Genomic DNA, 17,947 nt, shown 5'->3' with positions numbered 1-17,947 from the left:
CAGCAGTCCTCTGGAGTATGTGTTACTATTTGTATTTTACAAATGAGGAAAGGGACATTTATGCCAAAGAGTGATTATTTGTGATGCTGGGCATCAGAAATCCAAGTTTTGGCAGTGTGAAGCTCTGCACCTCTGAAGGTTAGGCTCTACTGCTTACTCAGTGACACAGTGAGTAGTTTACTGTGCCTGAAACTGAACCCACCAATCTTAAGTCTCATCTCTGTTCTTAAGAAAAGATCTTCTGGCAGCTACAAAACAGCAGTATATAATGGCTAAACTGTCATCTGATGACTGTTGAAACTTTTTTACAAAGGCATATGCTAAGAAAAATAACCGTATTTAGTATATGAACATGCCTATAGCTGGGATGTCTCATCCATTGACTTTGCAAGTCTTTGGAATTTTGTTCACAGAAATTCAGATAAATAACAGAAGAAAAGCTGCCTTGTTCCAACTCCCCATCACATTCCAAGAGTGTGAGTTTTAACCTGAGAAGGTTAAAACTTCTAAGTAGGTAGACTGTAATTAGCTTAGAGATCGTAACAGAGGTACATATCAGAGCATCCATAACAAAATTTACACATGGTCAAGCACCTCTTCCTACTCCATTAATGTAGGGGTGGGTTTTTTTAATTTTTTTTCCTAGCTTTCATTTGCCTACCTATTTAGGGGCAATAAATTTGTGAAGTACTTGGAAGTTTAAAAGCTTTTTGGGAACTGCGTTGCTTATATCCTTTATAACTTCCATAGTTATCTTTTGCAAATCCAGAATTGTGCCAAAAGCCAGCTGATGACAGTTGCAAATGACTAATTTCTTTGTGCTTGCTGTAAGCAAAGTGATGTTCAGAATATTTTTAAGGAGTGTCTTTTCCACACTAGGTTCAAGAATACAGTACTTACAAGAGCAAAGATTGTCACCCAGCAGAGCAATTACTGGAACTGCTCGGTCTTCATCTGTTAATGAGTTCTTGGACTCTTCTGCCAAAAACTATCCAGGAGGTATCTCGGACAAACTTGCTGCACAACTGAGCTCTGTGGTAAGGAGTGTTTACTCTAACCTTAGAAATTATAATATATGCCAAAAATACATGTTAGTAAGACCCTTCTTTCTCCAGAGAAAATTGACTTTTGTTCTCTGGCTCTCTTTCATTTCAATAATATTTACCAGTTCCCCAGAGTTAAAGGCAGTTTGAGAATGAGGCGAGTGAACTCGGATGAGAAGACAGACTGTCTTTTCCGCTCAATTTTACACCAGAATAAATCTGTTGATCGTAATTGATTTCATCCAGTTGTGTACTGATGTAAGAGAACTGAATATCATCTCTCGATTCTACAACTCTATTCAACAACTCAACTTCTCTGTTATTCAGAGGGAATAGATGCAGTTAACAGGACAATGAAGATTACTTATGAACGCCATCCAGTGGCAGTGGAAAAGCTCATTCATCCGAGTCTGTCAGAGTGTATGCTAGTGCAAACTGCCAGAGATCAAATTTAAGCACATTTTTCACCTGCTTTTACTTTTTCAGTCAACAGATTCAACAGTGTGCTTGGATTTCAAATAACCTTTTGCAACTTCAGCTTCATTTCTCTTTCTTTTTTTTTTTTACTTCTCCTTAATAGTCCTTTCCCTAAAGGCATTCATTCTCCTTGCAGTCAGTGGGGGAGTTGGGGCTATGAAGCAGATGTGTCTAATGCTCTTTTTTATATGACAACGACAGGAGAAAGAGAAAAAGAAAAATGAAAGCTTTAAACTGTGTTCCATTCCAGGGTTATGATGTCATTATGATGAATGATGGCTTGGCAGGCATGACTTGCTGTACAATTTTGCCACTATCTCTATATTTATAACTACCGCTGATGTTTAGAATTAGTGCTGTAGATGGAGCAAAGTAAAAGACCCCCCTGCCCTCATTTCTCAGGCTTTAAAACAGGTGTGGAGAAAGGTATGATTGTAAAATGGCTGACATAAATAGGGAACCTCCCATCTTTCAGTTTTCTGAAATGAAATACCTCTTTTAAAGCCATGCCAAATTAAAAAAAAAAAAAAAATATCACAAGTGTTCATTTTCATCTTTCCTTCATCCAAAGGTTTGTTAGTTTAATATGAGAGAGAAGCCAGAATATTTCTTACCTTGGTGGCACTCTGCCATCACTCCTACCCCAGCAATTTATTTTTCTCACTTTTTATTTCATCTTTTTATATTTTTATTTTGAAAGTTTACATTTTGTCAATTCAGGGAGAAGTGCTTTACGGTGAAGGAGGCTATCATTTACCTTGGGTTTAACTTACTTAGTGGCCGCAAGGCTCTCTTTCTTATTAGTCTCCTTGTTCAGTGCTGGTAATACCTTTTCATTATTTACTACACTAAGTTTCCAGTATATTTTTATATGCAGAGAAAGCTTTACAGCATCAGCTGAAGTGTCAACATGGTAAAACGTTCAAGGTGAAACACAGATGCCTCTTAGACCATATTTAATGAGAAGAATGTAAATATGTCTCTGGCCTTAAAGTAAAATTTTGTCTAAACTGTTACATTTGGGACTGCAAATGATTTTTTTTTTTTTGCTTTTGGCACCCAAATAATATGCTGTCACTGCAGTAACCACATTCCACTCCCATCATGTAGAACTGGAAAAGGAAAAAAAAAAAAAAAAAAGAAATTAATGTGAGTTGTCCACAAGCAAAATAAGAAGCAGAATCTGCTGCTCAGGGAAAGACAGTAGGTCTGATTCCTTGCAGCCTCATCCCCTGTGAGCATGCCAGCACTGCACCGATTTTGTATGGCTGTAATTAACTACACAAGGTATGAACAGAAAGGTATCTCTACCTGTAATCCACACAGAAAAAAAGGGTCAGAATTATCTCTTTACCAAAAGAGATAACAAAACCCCAGCTCAGTAAGCATCTAAGCAGAGCCTTACTTAGTAAAAATAGTGAAGGAATTCACAACAGTCAGAATATGAGCATTCATATTATATTCTATATATTCTATATTCTCTTTCATTGCTCATCCCATGACAAAACACCTCTGTTACAAACGTGATTTAGCTATTAAATTGATAACTATCAATGGTCATCAGCTGATTACTAAGCAGGACTTAATAACTTTACTCTATGATTTACAATTTATTTCTTAAGCACGCCGTAGTGCTGCATTTGTCTGACCTGAGAAATCACATTGTCCTACAGCAGATGTTAATTATCATGCCCTTAAAACTCGGGACCACATTCTCCAGTCTGCTGAGATCACGATGTGTTCATTGTACAAAGTCATTTTAACTAACTGGAATTTGCAAGAGGTAATTCCTACTCTGAGGGGGGAATGTTGGTTGATACAGGATTGGGAAGGCAGGTTTTCTGCATTGCTGGAGCAAGGAGACAAAGATAGTGTATTTAAGATGCAGCAGAAGCAAATTCTGCTATATTCAGCCCCTTGCTGGTGAAAAGAAGCTTAAGAGAACAGCAAAGCTAGAATTAAGCCTCGTCTAACATACTGGGGGATCGAGATGCATCAAAAGTGGTTCTCTGCAGATATTCCTTGCTGCTACATCCTGGCACGTTTTGACTACTATGAAGAAATGGAGCTTCACTGGAGATGAAGATCTTCATTTTTCAAAGCCAGCAAGATTTCAGGGCAAAATTTGGTTTGTGTAGAGCGGTGAATCATATCTAGCACCTTGCTAGTTATAAAATAGCTCTGCTATTTTCCCAGAATATACAAACTCACACACTCTAGCATCTTAGCAAAAGAGAGGACTATCACAGCAAATTAAGTTACCATATATACTTTTAAGTTGCTGTATAAAGTTGACTGTATTTCTTTTTCAGGAAGAAGCTTCTTTCCAACGGCGTCATTCTGCAGCACGTCAGGCTCTGTTAGGGAAGGAATCCAGCACATATGTCCAGCTGTTTCAAAGGTAATACAGAGTGCTTTCAGCCAAACCCTTTGCAATAGAGTGAAAAATGCCTGTTTAAGATTTCTTCTCCACTGCTCTTAGGGATGAATGATTAGAAACTGTCAGGGATTGCATACTTCATAGACAACTCTCCTTTCTATCACTTTTAAATCTAGCCTTACAAATATATCACACACAGCCTGTTTTTTGACTTGGGAGTGCAGCAGTCCTAAAATGTATACTGAAAATTCCTAAGGCAGAGCCATCCCCAAGTAACTTGTCTAAAACTATGAAATTATTACATGCTACTTCTCTGAGAGAGCAGCAAAGGATCATTTTTCTGGCAGCTCACAGACTCCGGCATGTTTTTTAACACTACTAGTAATTAGTGTTGGAAAGTCACAGCCGTGCTCAGCGCAAGGTTGTTTGCTGCAGTACATCTTCTGTGGATGTACCATCTTTGATTGCTCTTTTATGGCACTCCTGTCTTCCCTTGGTGTAAATCTCCCTAATCTGAATTCTTCTCTGCTTGCTTTTCCAACCTGCCATGAAAAGGCTCACAGAGTTGACGTTTGAAGTATCACATAGGCCTCTAAATCAGCAGTCATCAGACGGAATAGAAAAGTTCACACCTTTCAGTCACTTCTGGCCTCTACAAATGCAGTCACCAGTTGTGCATACTCGATGTGTTGATGAAAATCATTCCAATGACAAAGTCTGGAGATGGACTCTTAAATAAAAAAAAAGAAAGAATAAAAAAATCCTACAGAATTAAACTGCCTGTAGAAAACCAATGGCAGAAGCTTACAGGCTGAGATGCATAATTATGATGCATTTTCCAAATCTTTACTTAGAGAAAAGGTTTTTTAAGTAACTGATTCATTCATTTTAAATTATGTTGAAATGAGAAAAAAAAAGGAAATCAGTGGTTTCTTTTGCTGGTTGTTTGGGGGTTGATTTTGTGTTGCAGTGTGAACTGTTCATCTGAGTCTGCCTTAGTTTGTTGCTCTCTGCTCCCTTTATTCCATTCATTGGAAGCTGATTTTGGAGTTAAGTATCAGACTGCTTTGGCAGAGCTGTCAGGCAGGTGAGAGAAAATCCTGTCACCCCCAATCAGCATTTGCAATTACCAGGCCTGAAGGGATAGATACGCTCAGTGGAATTGGAGGCAAGAGTAGACAACACCCCATTCCATGCAAGAGGTTAAGTCAAGAGGTGCCATAAATATGAATGCTATAAAATGGCCGGAATTCTGAGAGAGAATCTGAATCCTGGAATGTAGCAATTAGATAGTGGAGAAGCCGGTAGGTCACATAGTCCAGTCCAGCAGCAAGTACATGGTTGTTCTGTTGAGCATGTTTGTTTATACAGAATTGAATCACGTTTCAAATACCCATAAGAGAGAAGATTTCACCTTGGAAAAGCTCACCTAGGGTTTGATGGACCTTTCTTTCAATAATTATGGACCTGGGTCATGAGTAACTTCAAAGGTTATTGCCTGTCATCCCAGCTGTGATAACTGTCTCTGTGCACACTCGTAGCCTATAGGAAATGTGAGGTGATGTGGCTTTCTTCAGCTTTTATCTAGGGCTGAGCACGGAATTTGTACACAGAGTGTGCGACTGACATGACACAATTTTGTCATTATGTCATTATGCCATTATTTGTAGTAATATTAGCCGCAGCATCCAAATAATTTGGGCGTGGTTAGACTCTTATCTTCCTGTATACCTTCCCATGGTTCTTAAACTGTATATATTGTAGTGTCTTTTCATCTTTTTCTGTAAGTCTATGCTTAGTAAATTCAGTAGGGTTACCATAAAGTCTCTCTGATTTGTTAATTAACTCTCAAAATTGATCAGTCCAGAATACTTCAAGTGCCCCTACAACAAGTGCTGACAAAGAAGACACTACAGCCTGCATCTGAGGCACGATGCTTCATTGTCTCTGCACGCGTTGCTCAAAAATTACACCAATCTTTTCATGCAGCCATTATTGCATTAGATATCCAGGTTCCATATCTCATCGCCTTGTTATGTCTAGAACCATCTCGGCTTTAGTGCTTCCCAGATTTCTCTCTCCTATGGAATATCCATGTTTTAAGTTACTTCTTTCAAGCTATATTTTATTTTGAGGTTTTTATTTCTCTTTTGACTTGACTGCATAAATAGAATAGGTCATGCCTGTTTAAAATATCATTTTAAAAAAACTCTTGCTGTCTGTTCTTGCTTTAATCTTATCAGCTTTGTTCTGATGAATTTTTATTTAGAACATGATAAACCTTTTTTTTATTTTCATTGTCAGCAGCAGTGCATAAATGTACTTTGTCCAATTAATCAGTCTGCTGTTTCTGCAATAATATTATTTCTTTTGCTGCTAACGCAACCAGCCTTATACAGGCTTTTAGCTGATGAATCTTGATGTAGTAAGCTTGCTGCCATAGCATTCCTCACCGGGGAATACCGCTTGTCTAGAGGAGCTGAGAGAAAGGAATATGCACCCCTGCTTCAGTTACCCCAACGTAAAGCCTCTTTTTTTTACCCTGAACCTCCAGTGGAGTTTGAATTGACTGAACGTGTGGACCTGTGACTGGGAGAAGCAAGCACACATTTTGTTCTGTCTCTTCTGCCCCTTGGGGAGATGACAAAGTGGGGCAGATAGAGAGAAGGAAGTTCATTAAAGTGCATTAATTTCAAATTGTATTGGGAAATACAAAGAAGAAGGTCCGTGCTTGCCATGCTGGATGGAGTTGGTATAGAATGAGACTTTGTTCCTCTGAGGGTATTGCAGGTAACCTGAAGCAAAATAAGACAAGTACTTTAAAAAGTAGGTGACTATAATTAAAAAAAGAACAAATTTGTGTAATATACAGGTAACTAACTGATTATATATATATTTAGCACATAGAAATATGATTAGCTAGAAGTTTCTACAGTATCTTGCTTGAATTTAAGATTTTTTTTTTTAATCTGTTGGACTAGATTTTAATTGTTTGGACTATATGAGTAGCTCCCTAAAGCAGTATTTTACTTGAGGATTTGTCTCCTGATTTCTGTGGCTGAAAAGGGCTATCAATGCAAAGCAGACTTTTTTTGTGTGTCCAGACATGTTTTTGTCACGCAGTAACTTCATTATTTCATCAGTGGCAGTGCTGGCTCGTACGCACCCACCCCTTCCTATTCTTCCACTGCCCGCTCTGTGCTGCTACTGGCTCCAGTGTCATACAGCGTACTGGTGAATTGAATAAAGGTACAGATCAGATTTTACCAAACAAAAAGGTTGGTTTTTTTCAGCCGGATCGATTTCCCTCACTCTCAGAAGAACCATTTGTGCTGGTGTCATGCTGAGAGAGGACTGGGAGTGGAAATAGGTGTCTGTGGTCCAAAGATGGTAGAGGGCAGAGGCAGCTCAGCTGAGCTGCTGCAGAGAATCAGAACTCTGCTTCAGTTAGGAGTGAATCTGAATTCTCTGAAATCTATGAAACCCATGCAAAAATTGATTTATGCCAAACAGTTCCTAGGGTATGAGGTGTTTTGAATTTCTTCTGTATCTGTAAATATTAAGATTCTTTAATACTTTATCTCATCGTTACATATTTTAATCCAAACTGAAACATATTGCTCAGTTTTCCTGAGTATATGTTAGAAAATTTTAAAAGTGGTGTCACGCAAGGATCTAACCTATTTTATTTATTACAGCCCTACAGGGTTATCTACATAAATTTAGATTCTTAAATCCAAATTACTGAAAACCTGGCCTCTTTATTTTTCACCTGCGGCTGTGTGCAGGTGTAATTAAAGTCATTTTGATGTCTCATTGCCTAATATAAAGTACGGGCAACATTTGATGGTTTGCTCTGAATAATTTCACTAGTTATCTGTGTGTTTGAGGGTAATAAATAAGGGATTGGGTTGAAGTCTCATTCAGATCAGGCCTTTAGCTAATGATTAACTTCTTGATTTTGTCTAAATGTTGCTGAAAGAACTGGAGTAAGCAAGAGCAGGCATCACCGGGAGGAGAATTTATAACATGCAATCTTGCTTTTGTGAGCTGGAAGAAATTCCTACACTTTACAGTTTCACTGGAGCTCTTTGTCAGAACTGGGAAGAGAGAAGGTCCATGGTCTACCTGTGGTTGAAACACTCTCCTCAGGTTGGGTTTACTTGCTGTGAGCGTAAGATGTGCATGCATGTAGTTGCATGCACATCTTGCAGACCTTCTTGTCTAGTCAGCCTCTGACTTCAATGTAATTTTACTTTTCCAAACTTATCGTGGGTAAGTTTTATTTCTTATCCTGGATAAGTTTTATTTCTATGCCCCTCTTAATGACAAAAGTAGGACATTGTTCCAAACTACATGGACATGCCTTTTCACAGGGCGCTATTGAATTTATCCAGCCTGTTTTCCTCTTTTTTTTTTTTTTTTCTTTTTGAGCTGAAAAATCCTGTTGCCATTTGAATTACACTCTGACACTAAACACCTATACTGACAGTACAAAACTTGAGAGGCAATATAAAGAAGACACTTAGTGCAGAGATAGAAGGTGAAAAACATCCCTATCACACCTTTAAAAATGCATGTTTTTCTTGGCTGTCGGGCATGGTTTTTAAGTTTATTTATCAACTGAGATGTAGCTTCTGAGAGTGGGTCACGGGTTCTGAATCCAAACCTTTGCTCCTGAAAGTAAAGTTCATTTTTCTGTGGTGACCCAGTCCTTAGAAGGGTCACCTTGAATCCTGCCTTCAGATTTCTGCTTTGACTCTTACAACCTCCATTGTCAAGCTGTGTATTTCTGTGCTATATATTCAACAGAGCTCTTTGCTGAGAGATTTTCTTTTATTCTTTTTTTTTTATTCCATAATGTGGATTTACAAGAAATTATTTCTAAGAGCACTCAGCTCTGGGGTCCATTAATGGAATCAGGCCCTTTCTCCTGTGTAATTGGTTCCAATTTTGATCTGAGCCGATAATGAACAAACACCGTGACCAGCCAGCAGTTGCTTGACAGTAACAGCTTGAGGCCTTGCACTAGGGGAGCTTTATTTATAGGTATTAATAAGAAGAAGAAACAAAAGAAAGGGAAATTTAAAGATGAAGAGCAGAAAAACCTTGCTTGTGATGCAGTGTATTGGGCTAAGGACTGATTTCTGAGGAGGAGCGAGGAAGGCCTCACCACTGAAGCACAAGACCCACAGAGGGGAACAGTCCAGCTTTGGCAAGATGGGGAGACGTGAAACGACATTTTGAGATAACAGCCTCACTGTTTCCTGTGGGAAAGTGACAGTAGTATACTTGTTGCCTTAATGGCCTACGGGCGTGATTTAGGGCATGATGAAGAACCTAATAGTTTGGGGTTTTTTTCCAAACTGTAGCAGTGATCTTCAGAAAATATACTAACACTCCTTAAAAACCTAGCTTCTCCCTTGGAGCAAGCACTCGGCAATTGCTACTGCAGTTAAAAGTGTTCGTGACAAGCTTCCTAGGGAAACCAGAAAATGTCGCGCGTAAAAGTTATATAGGCTCACTGCCCTTAAAAATAAACAGATTTCGTCAGAGTCTGGTTGAGGTATGTTGGTGGGATGGCTCTGGTACAGGGGTAGATGTAAGGAATCTTCCAAGAGTTATAATTATAATTTTAGCATTTAATTAAGGACCTCTCATGTTTGGCAGTCTTCAGTGCTGCATCTCTCTGGTTTTAGCTCTGTGTCTATAAATAAAGTGGCAATACTGCAATTACCAGGAATGCTTTTCTTTCAGGTTTTCTGAATTGCACTGAAGATGAAACTTCTCACTTTTTGGGTTAGTCACAAGGAGTGGGATTAATCTCACTGGATTTTGGGTGTCTTTAATAAAAAAGTCTATCTGAACAAGTTGCCCTACACTGCTCTGTCTCAGTGGAGAGCGATCCACCCAATCTGCTTTAGATATCTACTTAAGCTTGAGTTTATTCTTACTGTAGCTGTGACTGTTCCTCTCTATTGGCTATAAACAGAGCCTGGATTGCGACCCCCAACTGCTTATCGCTGCTTCTCTCCCAGCGGAGATAATGCTCTCCTCCATCTGAACCGGTCCTGTGAACTCACTAAGCACTAATTATGCAAGACAGTATATAAATGCAGTAACAAGCACTTTCTTTTCTTTTTGTACCATTGTAGGGACCTGGCAGTCACTCCTGCACTGAGCAACTCCCATCAACAATTACTGGATCGACCAACACATGCTTCTCCGCTCCCAGATGGAAGGAAGGTCACCCAAGACCAGAGCTTCCCCCTGCCTAAGCCAGAGAGCCGGTGAGTTCAGTTTCTGAAGCTGCAGATTTGTCACAGGGTGGAATGAAGGTGAATGCTGCATTGTGAAAGATCTAAAACCATTTCCCAAGCTAATGCAGTTGTCTCATCTGTTACATCAGCAGCCTTATTAAACATGTGTCGCTGCAGCATAAAACAAATCTTGTCATTTGTGGGAACGGTTTCATTCCATAATTCACAAACACAGAAAAGGACTTTCAAGAGGACATTTGAAGAGAAAAAGATGCTGAAAGAAACTTGGTCCAGGAATAGAAAAACAAAACTTGAGTGATAATTTTTTTTAGACAAATTTACCAGATATTGCTATCAGAATTATTTCTCATTTTCTCTTTAGAGGATTACTGTACTTACTGTTTAATACCATTTGAGAGGCTCTGGGCTGATATCATGATCTTCAGATTTGTATCTCATCCATGATAACAGCAGACTCCATCAGGATACTGAGCTCTGTAATACCTTTCCCTTCTCTTACTATCTCAGCCAGTGCTGCTATGCTTCATATCTTGTCCAGCATCTCTGGTCATGAGTGATGAACATCCTTATCATTTATATGTACCTCAGCTAAAGAAGCTCTGAGGTATGGGAAGAAGTCAATTAGAATCATAGAATCACAGAATGGTTTGGGTTGGAAGGGACTTTTAAAGGTCATCCAGTCCAACCCCCCTGCAAGGAGCAGGGACATCTCCAACCAGATCAGGTTGCTCAGAGCCTCATCCAACCTGGCCTGGAATGTTTCCAGGGATGGGACATCCATTCCTATCTCATTTAAAGCTTATAGAGGTGAGGATAGAGGAAGATTCGAAGAGGCTACATCTTCAGTGTCTTTTAGGCCTTCCTCACTTGCTCCATGGGTATCACTGCCTCTTGCAAGATGGCTGTAACTTACTCCTCTGATGGTCCTGTTTCATAAGTACATCTGAACTCTGGCTGCCAACAACCCTGTCTGCTGTTGTGGCAAGTAACATTGTGGCCTTTCTCTAGAGTACCCCGGATAAGCTTTTTTTTTTCTTTTCTCCCCTGTTCTGGCCATCTGTTGTAATCTCATGCCCAGATGGGATACGCAGAAGCAGCTGGATGCCACACAGCAAGACCTGGTGAAGCATGACACACCAGATCCCTCATCCACACTAGGAAATAGGTGTGTGCTTGTAGCCATGCTCTGCTCACTCCTCAGAACCTACCATAGCGCTCATCTGAAGGCTGCAACTTAGAACGAGCTGAAGGCTGTGCCACATGGCTTCTGGTAAATTTGAATTTGGTCACGGGTTCAATCCCGTGTGTGATATCTGTTCTCATTCCATACAAGCCAAGGTACCTTTCCTGCTGTATTTAAATATACCATACCATGTATTTTTCACCTACATGTTTTCACATCTTTCAAAAACCTCCTAAAAACACACATTAGACAGCTTTTCACATTGAGTCAGACCGATGAGAAATGCCGAACATCTTTATTAGATTTCAACCCCTTTGCTTTATTCCTCATCTGCTAAGCAGAATTCTTAGCTAAACTTGCTGCTGAAAAAAAAATCTGTGTTCCTTTCATATCCTAGAGAGACTGCCAGTTCCCTCTATGTGATGTACTACCTGCCACTGTAATTACAAGTAGTTCATTAGCATGCTGTAAAAAGGTTGAAAGCATAGACCTCTGCAGATTCATTTGTCCTGAGTATTTGTGCCACGGTGGAGTGTGCTGAAGGGGAACAGAGCGAGCGTACGAGAGAAACTGAGCGCGTAATGGGTTGCAGAGGGATTATGCATCATCTGTCCTTACCAGTAAGAGGCGAGACCCGTAACTCAAACGAGTGTGAAGCTCTGATGAGTTGTAAAGGTCTTACCCTTCGCATATGGGAATAAATATGTCTTTCCACTCCGCCACATTTTGGTGTTTTGACTTTAGCAGTGTTTTCATTTAGCACTGTTAATAACACAGTGGAAAAACAACTGTGAGGAGAGAAAAAGCCAACTGCTCATCTGCTTCATTTTCTGTGCATGCATTGTGGCCTACAGCAAAATTGTGGAGAGTCATGTTGTCGAATCCTTTTGCAAGGGAAACAGGGAAAGTTTGGAACAAATTTGCCTATAAAGGCGTGATTGATGAAAATGCTCTTGTGTGGATGCATTGGGAGTATTAGTGAGAAAAAACCCGCATTTCTGAAGTATTGCAGTACAGCCTGTAGTGATTTTGTTTGAATATTGAGGTGGTTTAATATTTCCTTTTTCTTTCTCTCCAATTTTATGCTTGCAACATTTGGAATGGAAGCAAGAGTAAACTAAAAAAAGCCATCAAGGGGTAAGAGCATGAATGTATTTACCTCCAGGCACAGCCAATGAAGGAAATACTATTTTCCAAGATCAGGAATTGCAGATTAGTCTGGTATCTCACTGGGCAACACTGTGTCCAGGTCCCAGTTGTTTGGTTTTTTTTTTGCATTATTTCTCACATTTGGCAGTTTTCGCTTGAGCTCTGGTAGAAATGGCATCATTATTCTTCAGGTCACTAACACTGGTTGGATTCAAGTTCTGCAGTTGTTCTGTTAATTCTGGTCTACAAGTAAAATACATTATCCTGATGGCATTTGCTCAAGAGTGAAAACTAAAGATTTTGTCTGGATGTCTGCTCACTGTTTTCAGCAGGGCAGTTTGTAACTACATCCATGGCTTCTTTTCCTTGCTAAGACCTTAGCTATGGTGGTCTTCTTGGAAGTAAACTATGATGACCTAGTCTTTCCTGATTTCACAAAAGAAAACACCATGCCACTTTCCAGGGATTTTTGAAGTCCTCTGCTGGAAGCTGAACTCTCCCATACATGAAAGTGTGGATTTTTTTTTTTTTTGCCTGAGGTTCCATTTGTTCTCACTCATAGGCTTAAACAATTTACCATTGCCTTTGATGAGCAGCAGTCTTCTAGGGCAATATATCTTACAACCGTACTTTGAAGGTCTGCTGCTCACCACAGGCAATGAGAAATTCTTCAGGTCCCTGTCTGCTGTACTTCATTTCTCACTTTTACCAGTAGAAGTGTTTGTACAGATATTGAAACGATCTGCTTGCAGCATAACAAGAAGAAGAGAAGAGAGGAGAGGCAAAATATAGTGAGCTGGAGAGTAGAAAATTAATTTCTTAATCTGTTACTGTGCTTTCATTATTTGCAAGCTTGAGGGTGGAGTCAGAACCTCACCCACCATTGACCAGTGCATTTAACGAGGAACCATTTTAGATATTTAATTGCAAGTCCCCAGTCCTACCAAACACAATTAAATGAAAAATATCCATCAATAAAAATATTATGCCATCATGTGTAATGATATATCTTAGGGTTTGGCCGTCCAATGCAACAATAATCTAAATGGAATCTGTAGCAGTCCAGAGCTTTACTCCTGAACTCATTACTAATCTATTTTGTATTTAGTGCACACAGACTCCATTTGTCTCATTGTTCCATGGCGTATGCCTGGGAGATTTTTTTTTAAGTTTCCTATTTTACATATCTTTCCCATTTAGCTGACTGGGAAATTTTACTAGAAGGAAAACTTTAGTCGGGACACATGTCTGCTCCACCTATAATAGTTCTTTTTTCCGCGCTGAGGCTGTCAGGGAAGGACTAAAGAGAGGCTACCCAAACTCATTGGCGGGTCATGCGGCAAAAGCACAAAGGAGAAGCAGGTTCTCATCATCTCTGCTCCACCTCTCCCAGATACCTTGGACATCTAGATGGCAGAGTCCTCTAGTTTTCCCACTTATTTTTGTTATTCTCCTTCTGAGTAGTATTACAAGAAACCGTAATTAAGTATTTCCTTTGACACTTGTACTAGAAAAGCTTGGGTACGTACCTTCTCTTTACACCCAGGAGTCACCTCCTGCCAAGGGATATGTAAATTATTTCCCACAGTTTACCTTGGTTTCTGTCCTTTAAGGCGGCGAGAAAGGGAATTAAGTTTTTTGCTGAACACCTTAGGATGCTGAATTTTAACGTAGTGCATTTTAACGTAGTTGCAAGTAGAGATCTACTGGGGCTTAATTCTAATTATATGATATCTATTTTTAGTTTTTATTTGTAGGCAAATGTGTGACACTGTTCTCTGAAGCAAAAGCAGAAGTAGTCAGTTTTGTCAAAATTGGAATAGATGTTGTTGAAGAGTCCAAGCTGCTGTTTATACTGAGCGTGGATTTACTACTCCTAGCACTTGCTGATCCCTACCACAGTTACGTCTGATGCATGTTACAGGCAGCTAAAATGAGATTACGACCAGGGTTAAGCACTTGGCTAGAGCATTCGGTGTTTGATGAGCATGCTTGGATGCAGTGGACCTCAGAGGTCCTTCATTTTTCCCAGAACGCTGTAGTCTCAGTATTCTCACAAACTAAAATGCTCCTTGCAAGAATTACAGGGTGAAATTATTTTGGCCTGCACCATGGATAAGGTCAGGGTGGATAAGCTTTGAACTTCCTCCCACATTGATAAATCTCAGAATCAATTTCTCTCACCTAGACCAAAACAGTCCCTTCTGTATGAAGAGAGACATTATGAAATGTCTTAAGCATTGCTCCAGATATAAATTAGAGTTTTGCATTAAATAGGTAGTTATTGATCTCTCCATAGCAATCAGGGCCTTTTCCTTGCTTTTCTTGAAGTAAATTGACAGTATATAGATGGAAATGGAAAGCCTTTATCAGAACAAGCGACAACGCGTTCATTATCATTGTCAGGACCACTCAGGCTTTGGCTTTGGCTAGATTTTCTGCAAGAGACGTCACAGGTCAGAGGTGCCTTGGGTACTACTCACTTGCCAACGGCTATTCACGGTCCATGTTGTCACTTGGGTACTACACAACCACTTCTTTTCAGGGCAATTCCTATTTTCTTTTACTTACCAAGAGAGAACATAATCTGCAGTGCCGAACCACAGATTTAGGAACAAGGAGCTTTGAGTTCTGATCTCAGATCTGAAGCTGATTCACTGTGTGGCATGAACCTCTTTATCACACCTGTCTGTGTGATTGATTGATTAAATCAATAAATGAAAATTGAGACAGGTAGTAGCTGTGTTTGCTAGCAGTAGAAGTTTTGAGAGAATTGTAATGTGCGAAAAAGCTTTGTGTAACTGCTAAGTACTGGGATTCATTTCTGACTTTTGGCTGAGTTGTGAGACTGCACCATCAATATTCCTGTCAGACTTGGTGCATACGCTTTTTTATTGCTATTTTAAAGCATGACCCATTTCCCCCTCTCAGCTCCAGAGAATCTGCTCCTGCTAGTGGACAATTTCTAATCCCAGCTGGTGCACCTGCTGCTGAAGGCCTGTCGGTTCGGACCCCTGTTCCCCGTGCTCGCCTCACCGAAGAAGCCAAAGCTGAGCATCAAGATCCAAGAGGAGCTGAAAATGGAGTGGACAGATTGAAAGGTTTGAACCGTATTCCAAAGTATCACTTTTGCTCAGGCTGTGTATCTACTGGGATGGCAGTGGCTTTATTTGGGTGACAGGGCAGCTTCTTCATGCTTCTGGTAATGACACTTGTACGCGGAGTGATGTGGCAGAATCATCGCAGTGTGAATGCAACAGACTCAATGCAGCAGCTTTCTTGCAATGAAATTTTTGAGAAGTTAAAAATAATGACGGCGTAGGCACAAAGTTACTCTTCCATGTGTGCGCGGTAGAGCAGTCACTAGACTACCTGAAGGTATTATTCTTCCCCCACCCCCTAAAACACTAGGTTTTCAGCTGGAGATAGGCTTTGTGGTAAATTTGGACTTTTTCATTGAAATAAACACCCTCTTAGTGCTTCTTCACTTATTTATCATTTCTGCAGAGACTGAACTCCCCAGTGACAATCTTCAGAGAAAACCCAGCAAGTCCAAGACTGGTTCTCCTCATTCGCCTCAGCTCTTCAACTGGCCAGGCTCCCGCTCCAAACCTGTCCTACCTCCAATCCCATCTGGACAGAAGAGGACCAACCCTTGATGGCCTCTGCTAGCCAAGTCTTTGTCCCGATTACACTGTCTCTTTCTGTCTAACAGGAGCACTGATTTTGATATATTTCTCTTCAACAAAGTAAAGCCTATCAAATATTATTTCTAAATCCACTTCTGATTAATTCTCCCCAAAAAGTTATTTATTTATAACTTTATTAGAAAGTAATTTCTGTACGTCCCAAAGCTAGAAATTATTTCCCCAGGCACCTAGAGCTGGGAAACGGCGTAGATTTTTCCTAACAGCCACATGACCGTATCTTCCATTAATTTCTCTCTTTCCTCCCCCTCCTATATTATAGATTTAATTGAGGTGTGGAAGCATCAGAGCCTCTGATAATATTGTCTATATTAGGACTAGTGAATTATTTTGAAGAGGGATTTTGTGAAATGTTCAGAGTTAAGTTGAGAGTGAAAACTAGTTCCAAGTCTTTTTTTTTTTTTTTTTTTTTTTTTTTTTAATAAAATGTGGGGTTTTTTTTAAGGGATGAGACATAATTTTTTTTATTTGCAAGTGTATTTAAACAACCTAATAAGGAGTCATCAGTAAAAAATTAGCAAAATTATTGAGAACTAGCTAAAGCTGTAAGTAGTATGTGAAGATTATTTTTTCTGTATGTGGAGCAGAGCTCTGCGAAGTAAATAAAATGCTTGAGTTCATCTTTGTCCTGGTTAATTTTCATTACCACCGACTTACAGAACAGATAGTGGGGCCCCTTTGCCCAAACAGCTTCCCCCAAGGAGGGGTGTTTGCTATTTATATTGCAGCCTGGGTCCTCAGGGGTCTTTTGCGTGCACAGAAGACAACATGACTCGTTGCCGCAGCGTGGAGTCATATCCATGGAAGAGCTCTGGTTTCGCTCAACGTGCATGTTCACGATGAACTGAAGAAAGAAACGCAGCTCATGGTAAGTAATGGATAGATTCAGATGGGCTGACCTTAAATTCCAGTGAAGTCTGTGAAACAACTCAGCTTTTTATTAAGTAGTTTCCTTTCCATCTAGCAGCTGGCCGTATCCTCAAGCTGAAGAACAACAGTTCTTCTGAGGCACCAGTTTTTTATCATCGACTTTGGCAGAACAAAAAGCAAGGCTGCTCCGCGGCCTGGGTTCAGAAGGAGTTCAGGCAGCCGAAGCCGCAGTTTCAGCCTTACCGGGTTTTTTGCCGAAGTAGTTCAGTGAGGCGGGTACCTAACTGCCGCTGCAGAACTACCAAACCTCCACAGTTTCCTCAGCAAATCCCACAGGGCTCCTCACGGCCACTTCGCCTCTATAAATACCGTTGCAGAAGCTGGTCTGGCTGTCACAGCTCGCTGCATGCTGGATTGACGTGGCTACTGCTGTGTGTATCAGTTTTTGCTGGTTTAGAGGCGCTCGCAGTTTTGCCAGTGTCGTGGTTAATGAATACGCACAAGGTACCTCACGGTTCATACCCAGCAGGGCCAGGGGTAATAGAAGCATAGAATGGCTTGAGTTGGAAGGGACCTTCAGAGGTCATCCAGTCCAACCTCCCTGCAAGGAGCAGGGACATCTCCAACCAGATCAGGTTGCTCAGAGCCCTGACCAACCTGGCCTGGAATGTTTCCAGGGATGGGGCATCCACCGCCTCTCTGGGCAACCTGTTCCAGTGCTCTACAACCCTCAGTGTAAAAATGTTTTTCCTAATATCCAATCTAAATCTTCCTCCCTCTATTTTGAAACCATTACCCCTTGTCCTGTCACACCAGGCCCTACTGAAGAGTCTCTCCCCACCCTTCCTGTAGCCCCC

General features: G+C 40.4%; 1 protein-coding gene across 2 annotated transcripts in view; it reads left to right on the top strand.

The window, feature by feature from the left end:
• LRGUK (leucine rich repeats and guanylate kinase domain containing) overlaps nt 1-16,840 on the top strand; it is a 50,031-nt gene extending 33,191 nt beyond the window's left edge. The window contains exons 16-21 of one of the 2 annotated variants that reach the window (XM_086744499.1): nt 880-1,037; nt 3,833-3,921; nt 10,056-10,190; nt 12,472-12,501; nt 15,445-15,614; nt 16,021-16,840. In XM_086744499.1, coding sequence (XP_086600625.1) covers nt 880-1,037; nt 3,833-3,921; nt 10,056-10,190; nt 12,472-12,501; nt 15,445-15,614; nt 16,021-16,172 — 734 coding nt within the window. In that variant the 3' untranslated portion in view covers nt 16,173-16,840. The remainder of the gene's footprint in view (nt 1-879; nt 1,038-3,832; nt 3,922-10,055; nt 10,191-12,471; nt 12,502-15,444; nt 15,615-16,020) is intronic. The other variant, XM_086744506.1, reaches the window with a different exon arrangement.
• The last annotated feature ends 1,107 nt before the right edge of the window (nt 16,841-17,947 follow it).

This window comes from Chlamydotis macqueenii, chromosome 1, assembly GCF_036417535.1.
Source record: "Chlamydotis macqueenii isolate bChlMac1 chromosome 1, bChlMac1.mat, whole genome shotgun sequence".
NCBI classification, from domain to species: domain Eukaryota; kingdom Metazoa; phylum Chordata; class Aves; order Otidiformes; family Otididae; genus Chlamydotis; species Chlamydotis macqueenii.
This window is presented reverse-complemented; position numbering and strand designations above follow the sequence as displayed.